The sequence below is a fragment of the Podarcis tiliguerta genome, assembly GCF_965153285.1.
Source record: "Podarcis tiliguerta genome assembly, chromosome: 8".
NCBI lineage: Eukaryota > Metazoa > Chordata > Lepidosauria > Squamata > Lacertidae > Podarcis > Podarcis tiliguerta.
Window position 1 is genome coordinate 56,756,584 of NC_139541.1, and position 17,383 is coordinate 56,773,966.

The window sequence follows — 17,383 nt, forward strand, 5'->3', positions numbered from 1 at the left end:
GCATTGGAAATAGCTGGTGCACGGCAGAACAGTTGCCGTGGCTCTCCTTTCAGAGTGCTCCCCTCCCCTCCGCCTTCTTAGCAATTGCCGCTTTTGTTCTGTTCCAAAGAAGACAAGTCTGTAGTTGTCTGCAGAAGGCGTGCAGTCACCTCTCAGAGGCACATGTGGAGTAGGACCACTCAGATAGTACCAGCTTCAAAGGAAACAACGGTGAGGGCCAAAAGAAGACAAAGACAAAGAAAAAGAGGGAGTCCATGGAAAATCTTACAACTGAATTCTGATTTCAGTCACCGAAACTCCTTTAAGAAATGGCAATAACTAAAAATATATGTATAAATGTTTAAGCTTTCTTGAATGCCAGAATTGAAGGGTCCAAGCAAGGGGTGCCGCAGGGCCACCACTGAGAAGTCCCTGTCTTGCCATCCTAACAGGTTTCATTGGTCAGCACATAAGTAGGAGTTCAGAAGCAAATAATAGATTACAAGCAAGTCCATATGCATATATTTCCATATTTCAAGTATATTTTAAAAATTTTACACAATATAACACCCCTGTAAGGCAAGTCAGTATTATTATTGCTTTATTATAAAAGGGAGTCTGAGAAAATAGTGGATTGCTTAACATGGCTACTGTGCTATCTCTTATCTCTCAGTTCATAGTGTGGGGCCTAAGGTGGAGAAGAAGCTCTAGGGCAGAGCCTTTGGTGAGCAGTGGCTGGAACCAAACTGTGGAGTGAATCTGAAATTAGACAGTGGAGAGATTTATTTGCCTTTCCTTTTTGAATTTGACAGTGCCAAAACATTTCCTTTGAGTCCCTTGGGGTTTCCCTCTCTCTCTCTCTTTCTCCCTCTCTCTTTATCTTCATTGACAGTTTTTAAACAGTTTCTTAATGTAGGGATGGGCGCTATGGCAGTTGGGAATAGGTGTGTTTGTTTAAACGCTTGGCTAGCCGAGGGCGCCTCTGTTATGATCTCCTTCTGCTGGTTCTTGTTTTGCCTTGGTGATTCATGAGCCAGGCACGATGACCCCACAATAAACACAGAGAGAGGAGCAAATGAAAGACAAACGACCTGGAGCAGGGCTTCCAAGAAGACAACAAGGAGATCAATGTGCATCCGGTACAATGGCAATGCCAGAGGTGCAGGGGCCAACAAGTATTAGTTCTGGTCTCATTCCTTTGCTGGGTAGGGGAGCCTGAGACCAGGGGACAGAAAAGCTCTCCACCCACACACTGAGACTGATGAGGAAACCGTCTGTGCAGTTCTTCTTTTTTTGCGAAGGCTGCTATCGTTCTCCCCCATCACCAGGCACTACTCTTTACTCTGGCCTGCGAGACTCTCTTATCAGAATTCTTTGCTGCTGCAAGTCAACAGTGGAAAGAACTCAGAGTTATTTTCCAGGTTAGGAAAAACAGCAGCGGCAATGGGCTAGCGAAGTGTGGCATTGGCACGCCTGCCAGTCTGTGGTGCGTTCAAAGCAGGGAGATTTCAGCTCCTGCTCCTGCTGCATGCAAAGTGCTTGTCCCCTCCATCTACATCCTTTTCTTTGCATTCCCAGCTTGGCAGTTTATCCAACTCATGTGGAGCCTCCATGCAGGATTCTGTGAAATTGCTTTCAGCCTGGGTGGGGGGCAAGTCACAAGTTATGCAGCCTGATCTCCATTATTGCCGATAATTTTGATGAAGTCAATGCAAATGTGGCCCACCAACCATGTCTATTGGCCTGGCAGATGCTTGACGACCTCTCCCTGTGTTAGCAGCCCTAAGCAGAGAGAAAGAAAAATCTCAGACTGTTTATCGTGCCTCTGGCTAGGGATAAGAGGATTTTCCCAGCTCCGTTCACTTATTGATCTGATGCTTTCCTTTGCTCCGTCTACAATTCCTCCTGCATTCCTTGACTGGGGAGAATTTCTAAAATTAACATCAGAATTGGCTCAGGGGCAGCTTCTCCCCTGCTTTCTCTTCCCTCTTTTCATCTGCATCTTTCTCCACAGCTGCAAACCACCACTGATGCAAACCACCACTGATGCAAACCACCAAAAACTGAGAAATCAGCACCACCCCTCCAGGGCCGGCCTGCCTATGAGGTGGGGTGAGGCAGTTGTCTCAGGTGGCAGACCGGGGGACAGTTGAGAGCGGTGGCAGATCTAGGCCCTGACGAGCACACTGCTCACCATGGCTACTACCACCACCTGCTCCTCCTCCACCACAGCCACCACCTACTTCTCTCCAACCTTGCCTTTTCCCTCCTACCTCAGGCTTCCTCAACCTCGGCCCTCCAGATGTTTTTGGCCTACAAGTCCCATGATCCCTAGCTAGCAGGACCAGTGGTCAGGGTTGATGGGAATTGTAATCTCAAAACATCTGGAGGGAGGTGGGGTCAGCTTTAGGGAGAGCAGCTCCAGTTTTGCTTTGAGTGGTGTAGTGTTTTACGTACATTACTTACTTGCATCTTAATGGAACACTCCACAAAATGATCTTGATCCAACCATGTGCTTTGTCACATCAGGTATACTGTTGTGTAATGTCTCATCAATGCACCCGTGTGCATCAGGGATTTTTCTTTTTTTTAAATGTACCCAAAGAACTGTAAATGAAACCATGCAAACAATCGAACATAGATAGGGTAGACGTTTATGCTAAAGGGGGGAGTATTATGAAAAAAATATGCTCATATTAAGATAGGGTGGTGATTTATGTTTTACCAAATAAGAGAAAATCCATTATCAGAAAAAAGAGGGCATAGGTTTGTGCAAAATTTGCATGCACTTATTTATATGTACAGTGGTACCTCCGGTTACGACTTAATTTGTTCCGGAGGTCCGTTCTTAACCTGAAACTGTTCTTAACCTGAAGCACCACTTTAGCTAATGGGGCCTCCTGCTGCCGCCGCGCCGCCAGAGCACAATTTCAGTTCTTATCCTGAAGCAAAGTTCTTAACCTGAAGCACTATTTCTGGGTTAACGGAGTCTGTAACCTGAAGCGTATGTAACCCGAGGTACCACTGTACAGGACTGTATACTCCAAAGTCTATGAAAAAATTCTGATGTAGAGAATTTTTGAAATAGCTTTCCTGCCCTGCCATGATGTCTCCATTGTTTGGTGGCAGGTCTGATGTTTTAAAGGCCCCTGTCAGTTGGGGATAGAAAAATCTGTCAATTTCGCTTCTCTCGGTTTCTCATTTTTCCAATCTTAAATTCAGTTCTCCATATTTCTAGAACAATTTGTGATTATTATTATTTTTTAAAAATATCCTCATGAAAAGTAATAAGCCTTTTAGTGCAAATTTATCCTAACGAATACATTTCTGTATATAGTTTGACTAACATACATATTTTGCAAGCAATTTATCCTAATATACGGTATGTTTGCATGTTATTTTCAGTAATATGTTCTTTGCCATTATGCACCCTTTCCCCCAATGACTGAATTTTTGCAAACATTGTCTGCTTGAAGAACTGGACTGCAAAATTCCAAAAAGTATGGATTTTGAGGGATGGCTACATTTCAGTGCCTGTATTGTATCACATAGTGTGAATTAGGTAGGTTTGCCTTTCCATGCGAACAGAATTGAATTTCTCTCCCATCCCTGGTGGCAGAACTTCACCTCTTAAAAGGGCCCTGATTCTGACCTCTGTCTAGCATCCAAATAACAGCTCATTCCTGACGCACCTCTACAAAGACCATGTGGTGCAAGGGGAAGTCTCTGTAGTGGAAAAACTTGGCATAAATAACTGGTGTTGACCAAGCCCAAGAATTGGTCACTGGTGGGCAATGAATGTTGCAATAGTAGGATGGATTCCACAGATGAAATTGATTCCTGCTCTGCTTGGCTTCCAAATCTCCTGATTCTGTCTGGACTGGATATGGGTTGTTGTTGCTGCTGTTTTTCTTTTTGAATGTCCTGAGAAATGAACACAGATGTTAGTGGTTGCTGTTGCTACTGGAGCAAAATTGTTGGACTCGCTCTGTGTCTACCATGACCTCATTATAGTAATCCTTTTAAAGTGTTATTTATGGGGGTTTTTTTGGGGGAAGAAGCTTCTAAATGGTTTTTAGGGTTACCTCCTTTCCTATCTGACAGAGCCACTGTGCCTTTGAGCATGGCCAGAGGGTACTTTAGTGGTGTCCACGATAATGAGGGAAGCTTTGCCTCTTGTTTTCATCTATTTCTAATTTTATATACTGTCAACACACCCGCATTGTTTCATGATTTAAAATAATGAGTTACAGTGTTATAGACATGGTGGTACTTGAGGGGTAAGGAAGAGGAGAGGGAAATAAGCAAAAACAGGCACCTTGGCTGTTGCATAAATCTGTTCTGGAAGGGTCTGGGGCTAGCAAGAGTTCTCAGGAATGAACATCATTGAGAGCTCCATCTGAGACACATTTACACTATAAGTTTCCCCACTAAGAATCCGGGAATTGTTGAGGGTGCTGGGAATTGCAGCTCCGTGTGGCCCTTACATGATACATAGCTCAGTCGGCAGAAGACAAGACTCGTAACTTCAGGGTCATGTGTTCAAGCCCCACATTGAGCAAAAGATTTCCACGTGGGGGGTTTTTAGGGTTAGATGACCCTCATAGCCCCTTCTCATTGTTCCCAAGCCTGTTGAGGTGATGGGAGACAAGGCCTAGTTGGTACTGACCCCAAGAAATCTTTGCCCAACCCCTTCTTTGTCCTCTATTAAGCAGGCTGTTATGACCATTTCATTCTGAGGTGCAGCTCTGAATTAATTAGAGCCCCCAGAGAATGAATTCTAATTTAATGTTCCTTCTGTGTTTTATTATTCCATTTCATTGCTGCTTTGTTGTTTTTAGAATTGTATTGTAGATTTTCTTTGTTAATATATTTTTATGATTTTTTTTTGCATGAAAGAAAGGAAACTCAACTGGAACCCACATTATGCTTGCAGTAAGAAATGATTTAGTGGGCTGGTAGAAGGGATTTATTATAGGCTGACCAATTAACCACAAATCCTTTGAGTAATCATCTGTCTTTAGATATATTAACGTTAATTAAAATAAATTGGCATATTGCACATGGATGCCTTTTTTGGAAAAAAATGAAGAAAGTGAAAGATAGTTTACTGCTTAATAAACAAAAGTGAGCACTCATTAGAGAGAAAGGTCATTGTTAATATGTTCTTTTTCTTTCCATAAGTCACCAGAGCCAAAATAGCTGCAAAACAACAACAACACCCCGACAGAAATTGAACATTCACAATGAAAGGGGACCCCCACCCCACTGAATAAACTACAGCTGTTGTTGATTAATCTGCCAATTAAAGTTTCATTTCCATCTAATATGTGCGCGAGCATACGTGTTCTTATGGACTGATACGTATCTTTCCCAACATTTTCTGTGATTGTTTAATTAGTCTCCTTGAAAATAAGGTGCAAGCTTTGATTCAGTGTCTGCTTGGTGTATTTGCAAAGAGGAGGCTGCTTTATAGTGAGTCAGACTAGTGATCTATGTTTTATGATGTTTCATCCATGATTTTTTACTGAACTTTTTGGTGCACACCACCACAATATTTTTCTTATCAACTGGCAGTTCATAAATAACCGTAGAAACAAAATAATAATTTATAAGGCTACTTATAAACCATGAACTCAATACGAGGTGACTCCCATAAATGTGGGAGTTTACCTCAACGGCCAAGTTAACTGATTACATCAAAATGAAAGAGAAAAGACAAAGACAAGATAAATTAGCAACAAATTGGCAGCCATTTATTAAATACAGCAAGGATTCAGGGTTACGTCAAAATGTATTGTGCTTTTACACCGTTTTGAATTCAGTTCTAGCAAGGATGACAAGATTATGGTGTAATATATTGTCAAGGGTTTTTGTTATTCTTTTCCATTTTGTGTGTTGGGGGGTGGGGGGGAGCAGGTGACTGTGGTTTCTATTTTCCTATGATTTTCCCCCCTTTTCATTTCTTTACACACACATACGCATCCCGAGCAAAAGACCCGCCTGCTATCACTACTTTCACTGGCATGGCTGCCCCTGGGCATCCAGCATTGTCCTTGAGGCAAAATGTCCCACCATGGGAATGATGTCATGAATTGCTGTATTGCCTTTCTAGAGCTTTCTTGCCTGCCCCCCATGGCTGCCTCCCTTTCCTCACATCTCTCCCCTCCTCTTTGTTCCCAGACAGCTGTTCCCCCGGGGCTTGCCTGATGAATTCACCCTGGTGGTGACTCTACTCTTGAAGAAACAGACCAGCAAAGAGAACTGGTACCTCTTCCAGGCCACTGATCGTCAGGGGTACCCCCAGGTATACCACACTAGCATGGTGCATCCTTTCCAGGGCCTCTTGGCTCTTTCTGTCCTATCATGTGCCTCTTCTTTCCACTTAGGGCAACCAGCTTCCTATTCTCCTTCTGCCAGCCCCAAGCTTAATCAGATCAAGTGGAGGAACAAGGAACAAGTGGATCTGTTACCCACCTGATCCACATGGGCAAAGTTGCCAGTGGAGCTGCTCTACCTTGTAGATTCCAAAAGCTGTCGCCACCTATGCAGTTGCTATCTGCACCCATGCCCACCTATCTTTCTTTCACCCTGGAAATGTGGCACATGCAGCCTTCTCAAAATGGGTGCTCTCCAGATGTTGTGGGCTTTAATTCCCATCAGCCCCAGCTGACATGGTCAGTGGTTAGGGATGGTGGGAATTGTTGTCCTAAATATCTGGAGGTCATTAAATGGTGGGAGATTGCTCTAATGGGGCAAGGCAACATTATGGAAAGCTCCCAAGTAAGCAAGTTGCTCCCGTAAAGACCAAGAGTGGGCTGGAGCCTTCTATGCCTCCAGGGCAAGATCACCCCTCCAAGGCCCCAACCCAGGCAATGGAGGAACCCACAGTGGTGGCTCCAAACCAGACTGAGCAGTAGGCTCCTCCTGAGAGGATAAGCTAGAGCTAGGCTCTCGCAGTGCTGCAGAGGGTGCCAGGCTTGGAGGTGAAGCTGCCACAGAAGTGAAGTGGACTCAGTTCACCTGAGTGATGTAGGAGGGGAAAGAGTGGAGTGCTGGGATGACTATGTCACTGAGACCTTCCCAAGGATCTGAATCCTCACTTGTAATTCCCCTCGTTTGGTGCTGCTGGTCCAGCAAACCTAGCCAGCCCCTTCTTGTCTGAATCACAGTTCAAGCCTAAGCTGCTGCCCATGAGGAGGATCCTTGCCATAGAAGTGAGCCTCCTAGACTGGCCTTGTGTTGTGCTTTCACCATTGAAAGCTAGCGTGGGAGTGTGACCTGGGCATGGGCAGAGCACTGGATCTGGCTGGTTGCTTCCCACCTGAGCCATTTTGGCAGGTGGGAAGAGCCATTATTAGCTTTGTTCCCCTTGAGGGTTCCTCTCCCAGGTGGCTTCCTGGACAGGGAAAGCGGACTCCAGCTATTTAAAGTTTCAGTTTAATCCTCCAAGCATTGATTAATCCTAACTTTTATTAGACACAGGAATTGAGGGGGATCCGGTTCCCCACAAACTCATAACAATATGGAATATCTCAAATGGCTAAACTAACTGTTTTTCTCAAGAAGTTATTTCAGAAAACATGCTGATCCAAGTTAATGATAATAATAAAGCATTCCTCTCATTCCTCTCTCATCGAGACCACATTTATCATTCTGTGTTCTTTATGATAATATAACTGCATTTTATATCTGTCACTTCCTTTAATAAAAAATAATATAGAGCTAAAACAGACAATGATTCATAGTATGACATAGATGCCACTTGTGTTGTGGGATCTGATGGTCTGCAACATTAGATTTGACCCATTTCATAATAAAGGGTGTATGGACCAGAGGGAAGACTGCCCTGGCGAAAAAGAATCACAAGTCTTCTCTCAGCTTGCCTGCTGCTGCCACAATCCTAGTATCTCTCTGTTTAGTGTGCTTTCTTCATCTTTCTGTCTCCCTGTCTCCCCTCATGCCTTTCCTCTCTGCCTCTCTTTCTAGAACATTCTCATAGTCAGCGCCGTCTCCTTTCACCCCCTCAGCTCTCCCTGGGGATCAACAGCAAAGAGCAGAGCCTGGAGTTCCAAGCCAAGGGCCAGGACAAGGAGTTTGTCAGCGCCATCTTTGCCGGAAAAGGGGTCTCCGCCCTTTTCGACTTGAAGTGGCACAAAATGGTCCTTAGCATCCAAAGCCAAGTGGTTTCCATCCACATCGACTGCAGCTACATCTCCTCCAAGCCACTGCAACCCCGCCGACACCTGGCCAGGGAAGGCAACGCATTTGTTGGATTGGATGCCGTGCAGGGTGCTCCTGTCACAGTGAGTCATGGTGGGGCTTTGTGAGCAAGCTGCGGCAAGCAGGCCATCTCTCCATTTTGGGGCTGCTTGGCCTTTTCTCAAACCTAGTTGGGCTCAAACACACATTGGTACCTATGAAGACACCCCCAACTCTAAGGAATGTTGCTAACATTTTTAAAAAGTGTTAAGCTTCACCGGGAACCTCTCATAAACCTTCAGGTTTGTCCTGGCATTCTACCATAGGTGACATGCATACTTTTTGCTAATCTTACATTTCTAAGAAGAAAGAACCTCCAAATTGTCCAAAAGTTCACTTTACACAAAATTCAGTTCTATTGAAACTTCTGTCTGTACGGGATTCTCCCTCACTCCCCAGAGAACAGGAATTGGTGTCAGGATTGAGGCCACTAAGCTAGGTTGCCTTTGAGCTTCAAGACAAAGCTATGAGCTAGGCTGATTTTATTCTTTGGGGGTTTCCTTTTTGTGATTTGTGCCAGGCCGATGCAGGTCAGAGGTTCCCCATCTACAGTGACAGGCAGGAGCTCTCTCTCACCCTAACTCAATCCTACCTGCAGATAGTAAGGATTGAACCTGGGACCTGCTGCATTCAGAGCAGATCTTCTACCACTAGAGAATCTGCATGGTGATAGAGCAAGAAATGACTATATATTTCCAGGAAGAGATTTTGAAACGCTTGAGCTGATCAGCCAATGCATAATTAACAACAAATGAAGCTATTTTGGTGTAAGTGCATTCTGCAATAAATCAGGGAGCTTTAGCAAATCCTGTTCTAAGCCAGAAGCCAGCATACAAAATTCTTGGGCAAGGTTTCGGGCCTTGGCGAGGACTACTGCCACCACCACCAGGCTGCTGTTATAATGCTGGTTGAGGATGTAACTGGTCACTTCTACTGCTGCTAGCTGCTTCCCAGCATCAGCTAGAATGGACTGTGGGGTGGCCTCGAACATGAGAACATAAGAAGAGCCTGGCTGCTGGATGAACCAAAGTCTCTCCCAGTCCAGCAGTTTGTTTTCACTGTAGCCAACCAGATGCCCCTACAGGAAGCCCATAAGTAGACCCTGAGTGCAAGACCACTACTCCCCCCAAAATGATCAAGGGGATGGAGTGTGAATCCCCAGTGAGAAAAGGCTGCAACATTTGGGATTTTATAGTTCAGAGAGAAGGCCATTAAAAGGTGATATGATGGAGGTGTCAAAAATTATTCATGGCATGGAGAAAGTGAGTGGGGAAATATATACTGGCTAAGGCTAATAACAGTTACAAGCCATGATGGTTATGCTGTACCTCCATGGCTGGAGGCAATAATACTTCTGAATACCTGTTTCTGGAAACCCAAGGAGGGGAAAGTGCTCTTGTCTCTCAGATCCTCCCTGCAGGTTTCCCACAAGTATCTGGTTAGCCACTGTGATAATAAGATTGTGGACTAGATAGGCCATTGGCTTCGTCCAGTAGGCTGTTCTTCCATTCTTATGAGGCACAGTGCCTCTGATATTGGAGACACTACATGGCCATCATGGTTAATAGCCATGTGAAGCTCTTGGTGTTGAGTGGAGCTCTAGGCCTGCACCCCTGAATTCTGACATTTTAATTATGCCATTTTCCAGGGTGTGTATGTTGGGAGCAGGGCTGGTGAAGTAAAATGGCAGTGCTGGGAATTCAGTAATTTGGGCCCTGTGCAATTGTTGAGGTAACTACTGAGCTGTTAGAAGCTTCGGAGTTTTGCTTAGACTCCAGATACCTAGAGTATGTCTTTGTGGGATTTCCCTATGGCCGTAGGGCAAATGATGCCATAGCAGCCTTGCTGACACTAAGCAGATCTAGCTCTGGTCAATGCCTGTGTGGGAGACTGCCTGAGGACCCTCATGTATCCTGCCTTAATTTCCTTGATAAAAGGAAGGTGATATTTAAATGCAATAAATGAATAGATGTACTGACCCATAAGCACAGTTCCACATGTGCCAGATTTCAGCCCCCAACCCTGACCCCACTTCCAATTCATGTGCACAGTTGCGAAGAGGTCAAAATGAGGCAATTACCCTGCCAAGATCAGGATTTCTGATTGTTCTCTCTTTTCCTATAATAGAATTGGAAGTGACAGTTCCTTTTTGGAGAGGGGATTTCTCTCCCCACACATTTATCCCACTGTGGCAATGCCACTGGGGAATTTGGAGAAGCACCAAAGAAAATATTTCACATACACTATTTCCTCTTTCAGAATGTGTGGTGTTGTTTTCTTCTTAAGTAGAACTTTAAAATAATGCTGCTCCAAAACTCCTAGGCCAACATTTAAAGGTGGCAATTTGTGCCTACTTGATGGCCTTGAGGGGAAATGTGCTGCCTTGGAAGAGGAGAGGTCCTGAGGATAATATATAGAACCTCATTCTCAGAACCAAGCCCAAGACCTGCCAACCCTTCACCAGAAACCATTTGAGAGGCAGGTGTCTGAAAACGTACAGACAATAGGTAGCTCACCCTGCCATTTCTCGTGCCCAGAAGAAGCTTGCCAGGTATGGTGGAGCCCAGCAGGTATGTCACTGTCACTTGCTGAGCAGGGAAGATGGCATGGGGGCTGCAGATGCATAGACAGGGGCACCAGATTGGCTCTGCCAGTGCATTTTCACTACATTGGACTCCCTGCCACCTTTGCCTTCTCTTTCTTGGGAAGCAACTGGGACACAACTGGTGGGAAGTTAGCATAATGGCACCGCCCCACCTGGTGGGTCACTTCTGCTCATTCCTCCAGTGGGATGTGTACTTGTACCACTATGATTTCCCATGCTTAAGTGAAGGGCTGGCTGAGGCCTCTTCTCCAGGATCTGAAGAACCAGGGTGGATATTGGATCTCCACCCTATAACAGTTTGCTTGTTTCTTTGTTTGCAGTTTGACATTCAGCAGCTTCACATTTATTGTGACCCAGCCATGGCAATGCATGAGGGATGCTGTGAGATCTCTGATAACGGGGTGAGTAATACTGCAGATATGCAAAAGCTGTCACTTCTGTTTATGTGTGTGCTCCTGCATTTCCTCATGCTGAGGTTGTAGGACTGAGACATTTATCCACAAAAGCTGTCAGACAACTTTTCTAGAGTTGAAAGCACTGCTATCTGTTCTGCAGGTTTTTATTATCTACAGTGGTGCATCAGGTTCCCCATTCAAAACCACAGGCAACAGCAGCAATTGATATAGATGTGATCTTGCATTGTAGATGCAATCTACTCAGTTACATAGCAACTTGCATGTAAAAACTGCTATGCTTTTTTTGGGTGGATCTGATAATATGTTGACACCTGCTGCCTGTTTGGGATAGTTATTTTTTAATTTTTTTGGGGGGGGGGTGGGATAGTTATTTGAAACAATGTCGGTGTGGTTTTTGCTTCAGAAAACCTTCACTTTCACGTCTATGCAGTCATTCCCCTCTACTTACTTCTCAACATGCTCTGATCTTGTTCAAATAGTACAGCCTCATTGTGCCCATAAATTCAGTGGTGAGGAACCCCCTGCCCATGGGCCTAATCAGGCCTACAGGATTCAGTCGTAATTTGGCCCTCAAGGCTGTTTTCCCCAAACCACGCCCCACACCTGACACCACACCTGACACCACACATGACATCAGGTGGGCACCTCATAAAGACACGGCTTGCAAGGGAATACTCGGGAGCTTAAAATGTAATCCTGTTTGTTCTTTGGCAAGCAGGGCTGCTGTCAGCACCAACCAGCTGTTTGGGACTGAAAGCTAGCAACTTGGAAGTTGCCACCTGATGACACACCTGTCAAAATGGCCCATGATGGTTGAGGGAAGTGAGGATCCAGCCCACCAGGCTGAAAAGTCTTGAGCCATAAACTTTGGTCTCCCAGTTCCTGGTCTGTCACTAACCCGTATTTGTTCCCAAGCAAATTTTCTGGGGCTCTCCAGACACAACCAATTTGGGCAGCAGTAAGAAAAAGAAAAATTGTAGGTAGACACAGTGCTAGCATGGGTGGAGCCCAGTTCCCTTATAGGAAATGAAAACTATCTTCTTCCTGATCATCAGAGTGATAATTTTGTAGTTTTAGGGGGGCATGCAGATCAGCCAATGGGTGGCTTGTCTACCTGTTTGAGTGCATGAGGGAGTGTAGGGTGGCTTGCAGCCCCCAGAGATTGGCCAAGGGTAAAATCAACCCTTGGACCAAAACAAGTTAGCCACCGCTGCTATAAACCCCAGGCTATGCTGATCCATGAAGAGATAACTGCCTTGCTCACCAAAGTTATTTCAATACTTTCCTGTTTCATCAGTGCTTTCCCGAAGCATCTAAAACTCGCCGGGATGTGGAAGTCATGCAGAGCAATGACCTGATAGAGATCAACCCTCAGACTGAAGGCAAAGTCTACACCCGCTGCTTCTGCTTGGAGGAGACCCAAAGCAAGCAGGTGAGGAACACCAACCAGCAAGAAAGAACTAGCATAGCCCAGAGCATGGGCAGCCAGCATGGTGCCTTCCAGACATTTGGAACTACAACTCCCATCTGCCTCAGCCAGCATGGCCATTGGTCAAGGAGGATGGGAGCTGGAGTCCACAACATGTGGAGTCTACCACTCCGGTGTAGAGCTATGAATCAGGAAGCCACTAGCTCAAATCTTGTTCCTGTTGTGAAGTCAGGACATGGCCATAAGCAAGCCTCTCAGTCTCCCATCTGGGGGTTGGTGATGCTGTCCTTCCCTGGAAAATTGTAATGGTTATGACAAGCTAAAGTATGTGGAGCATTTGTAAGCATTACATAAGACAAAGTGTTATTGATTTGAAATCCTCTGGAGAATTCCATTTACTGGAACTGTACAGCCCAAACTGTGGAAATATGGGGTAGTTGTGGTTCATGGGTTTTTGTTGCATGTGTACAGACAGCACAGATGAAGATATAGTTTTCTGTTTCACCCTGCCTTTGTTGCTAATGGCACTGTTTCCGTTCTACTACATTTCGTCTTCTGCATAAACTGTTATTCTTCTCACTGTCCGCTGTGACAATATTGTGTTAATTATGTAAATTCCATCTTGTCATTATGTTATCCATTCATTTCAATGTAAAGAAAACATGATGCAAATGAGAGAAAATGCAATCGATTTCGTATCATTTGCAGTTTGAAAGTAACAACAGCAGCGAATAGCAATTGCATTTGCTGGATTGATTTCCATTCTGGACATGGAATGAACAAGTGAACATTGGCAATTTCTAGTCCTGTTTCTCTCTAGCAGACAGCTAGGTTGATACGATGTGATTAAATAGGATGGATTTGTGTGGAAAGAATTTTATTGTGGAAGAAAAGCTGTGAGATCATTACTGAACAACCATTGCAATGTTAGCCTGCGTAAACAACACTGAAAACCTCCATTGCGTGTGCATAGCCATGTTCTCCAATATCTTGCTGCCACCCACAGAATCTGCCACCTGAGGCAGCTGGCTCACTCTGCCTAATGGTAATGCTTATGTCCAGTCACATTGTGTTGGACATAGTACCATGGCATTGTTCCATTTACTGTGTGATTCCTGATTGGATGGGATCACCCATGTAACCATTATCAGAAGCAGCAGTCAGGATAAATAATGGCACCCAACGGTTTTGAGAAAAGATAAGTATTTGGGAGGGGAAATTACCCATCAAAATAAGTACTTTTGATCCACAAATCGGAAAATTGTAGAGACTCAGTGCAGTCTTAATCCTCTGCTGAGATAGATTTAATGGTCCAACTGATGGAAAACTAATTTGCCTGTTCCCACCACCACTGTAGTATGGAATAGAGAGAGCATTGCTGGAATTAAACACCAGTCATCCGTTCAACATTTGCTGGGAATATGTTTGCTACCAATTTAGGGATTTTATTTTTCACTGTCACATCCTACTGAGAAGAAATACACATCAGAGAAGGGACTGGGAAGGGGGGAGCAAGAGGTTGCAATCCAAACCATCTGAGACTACTGCCAGCCAGTTGTGCGCTGACATGATGGATAGAATATGGAAATATTTACATCCCTGCTCACCAAAGATGGTTCTTAAGGGGGTCTGCAACATTTTTTAATACAAAAACATGATATAAAAGGAAACATCAGTACAAAAGCAAAACACAACCTTTGGCAGATTAAAAACAGCAGCAGAATTGATTAATCAATCATTTAAACACTTTATTATTTAATCACTTGGTACATAAACAGTTTTTTTACCTTCTCCCAGAGGTGTAGTGACTGCTTGATTCCTGTCCTATAACTTAAGTTTTCTTTCATCTGGTGAACAACATTCCTGTTTTTGATAGCTCAAGTGTAGGCATTCATATCTGATATATGATTAAATTCTGCTTCTTTTATTTACATAGAAAAGCCCCCATTTAATTCAGCATATCTTGTAGAGGCATTGATTTGGTTTTGAGATGAATTGTAGGGCCAATAGATGCTTACATCCAGATGATTTAATATTAGCTTAGGCTACAGTCCTAACATGCTGATCCTTGTGGCTGAAGGGGGTTAGGAGGCAACAGATGCAGCCATCTGCTGGGCTACGTCTCTGTGGGACTCCATTGCCCTGGAAGCCCCACTCCCAGCCATAGAAAGTGGTGGTGTTCCTGCTAGTCATAACCAGCATAGGACCCCAAAATGATTTGTAATGTGGCTGGGTCACAGCAGGGCCAGCCATGGATCCACTGGGTTCTGAACCAGTCCATTTAGCAGAGAGGGCTCCTGGAACTGGCATGGCTTTGAAAAGTCACTAAAACCACTGCCCACTTCTTCTGCCCTGGCCAGCAAAAGCCAGCAGGATGTGATGGTCAACCCACCATGGCACTCTTAGTGAGTATACACTTTTGTGTGCATTCTTTGGTTGGAGAACTGCATCATAATTTGTGTCTGCATTTTGAAGGACAGCTGCCTATCAGTTCATGTCTTGTTTCGTGAAGTGGGTAGATTTGCATTAAGATGCAAACCATGCTGGATATTCCCCTCATTCTGAAGTGGCATGGACATCTTTGTCCAACTGCAGGTAAATCTGACCCTGGGGCATTGTGTTCTGACTTGGAACTGCCTTCTCCCACATATGAGCCTCCTGAACTCTCTGACATGGAACTGCCTTCTCCCACATATGGGCCTCCTTTCCCTGTTGCTCTCCTCTCCATCCTTTGAGATTCTTTCATTGATGAGAACACAAGCCTCATTCATTCACCCTCTGGGACAAAAACAAACCTGCCTCATTTTTTCCACAAGATTTAATGGTGGTGATGAGACTAGGCCAAAAGAGCCAGACTGAAGAAAAATGCAACAAGAGCCAGAGGATAGAAAACGGAGCTTATCAAGGGGTGAATCTTGACAGGATGGAGCAACAGATAAGTGGGAGCAGGGAAAATATTCCTACAAGCACGAGGGTGTGTGATGATAAGCATCTTGCTGGTGGGTTGGGAGAAAGAGGCCAGGGTGTTAGGACGATGTGTAGGCGGACTAATCCCTGGATGGTTGAAGTGTAGGTGGATCTATGGCCCTTCAGAAATTGCTAAACTACACCGCCCACAATCCGTGGCCACTAGCCATGCTTGCTAGGGCTGATGGGAATTGTAGTTCTGCAATATATGATGGGCCAAAGGTTCCCCAGTCCTGACTTAGAGTGATGTAGAGACAGGCATGTAGCTGCTGCACAGCATGTTCCAGGGGCAGCTGAACAAGGTCAGAATGTGAAGAGAATTTACTGGAGACTTGAGTGCGTTTTTTTGCAGCGCACAGATGGTGCAAAAGGGAGCAAACAGCCCAGAGACAGGCAGTGCTGATATAATCAAAATATGTGTCTGTGAGCCATTTGGCAGATAAGGGGCAGCACTCTCTGTTATAGTCTCTGATTTGAATGCAGCAGGTCCTGAGTTCCTGGCATCTCTGGCTAAGGCTGCAAAAAGGGTTTTGGAGAGTGATGGGGTGGTGCTATAGAGCCACCCTCCTGACACTGGCTTCACTGCCTCTCACTGGGTTGTTGTGTGCCTCTCACTGGGCAGGATGGTGGTGGGGTGGGGCTGAGCAGGTACCCCAGTGAGAGATTGGCTCTGCCAGGGTGCCCACAGAGACATGGCTTCACCGTCACCCTGCCCTGCCCCCACAAGGTCCCGGTTAGCAGCAACAATTCTGCTGTCAGGAGAATCGCTCTTCACCAGCCGCTCCTGCCTTGAGGAGCAAGACTGGAGAGCCAAAGGCCAAATCGGTGACGGAGGAGGTCACTTGACCTCCTGAGCTTCTGCCATTTCATTTCTTGTTTAACACAGGAAACTGAATTGGTACAAGTTAAACCATCCAGCTCAGTACAGTTGTACCTTGGAAGTTGAACAGCTTAGTTCCTGAATGTTTTGGCTCCTGAACGCCGCAAACCCAGAAGTGACTGTTCCAGTTTGTGAACTATTTTTGGAAGCCGAATGTCTGGTGGGGCTTCCGTGGCTTCTGATTGACTGCAGCCAATCAGCCAACACTTTAGTTTTCGAACGTTTTGGAAGTCGAATGGACTTCCGGAACTGTTTACATTTGACTTCCAAGGTACGACTGTACTGTCAACACTGAATGACAATTTCTCTCCAGGGTTTCAGACTAGCGATGCTAAGCCCCTTGGGGAAGGGGCATAGCCCAGTGGAGTGCATCTGCCTTTCATATAGAAGGTCTCAGGCTCAGTCCCCAGTATCTCCAGGTAAGGCTGTGAGAGTCTCCCTGTGTAGACAATACAGCGTTACATGGATCAATGGTCTGGCTCCATATAAAGGCAACTTTGTGTGTCTTGTGTTCAGGCAGGAGACCTTCCCAGCCATACTGCAGGGTGCCAGGATTTGAACTTGTGACCTTCTGCAAGCAAAGCAGAGGCTCTATCACTGAACTGTGGCAGTGCACTTCCAGATGCTGTGATAAGCACCTGTTAGATGCTAATCTTAGTTCTCTGAACATCAGCCATTTTCTCCAGCTGCTGGCAACCTTCCCTCTTCACTTGGAGTGAAGGACAGAAAGAAGCTGTTTTGGCCCACATGGAAGGCTTGCTACATGGGAGGGAGCATGAGAGCATCCAGCAGATTTATGGCTTTGAAAGAGGATTGAACAAATTCACTATCAGTGGCTGCTAGCC

At 45.2% G+C, this 17,383-nt stretch overlaps 1 protein-coding gene across 9 annotated transcripts in view; it reads left to right on the forward strand.

The window, feature by feature from the left end:
• Window positions 1-17,383, forward strand: part of COL16A1 (collagen type XVI alpha 1 chain) — a 123,672-nt gene that overhangs the window by 28,528 nt on the left and 77,761 nt on the right. For 7 of the 9 annotated variants that reach the window (XM_083453071.1, XM_083453070.1, XM_083453073.1 and 4 more), the window contains exons 5-8: window positions 6,163-6,286; window positions 8,010-8,285; window positions 11,167-11,247; window positions 12,560-12,694. In XM_083453071.1, the coding sequence (XP_083309197.1) occupies window positions 6,163-6,286; window positions 8,010-8,285; window positions 11,167-11,247; window positions 12,560-12,694 (616 nt within the window). The remainder of the gene's footprint in view (window positions 1-6,162; window positions 6,287-8,009; window positions 8,286-11,166; window positions 11,248-12,559; window positions 12,695-17,383) is intronic. The other 2 variants (XM_083453077.1, XM_083453078.1) reach the window with 1 other exon arrangement.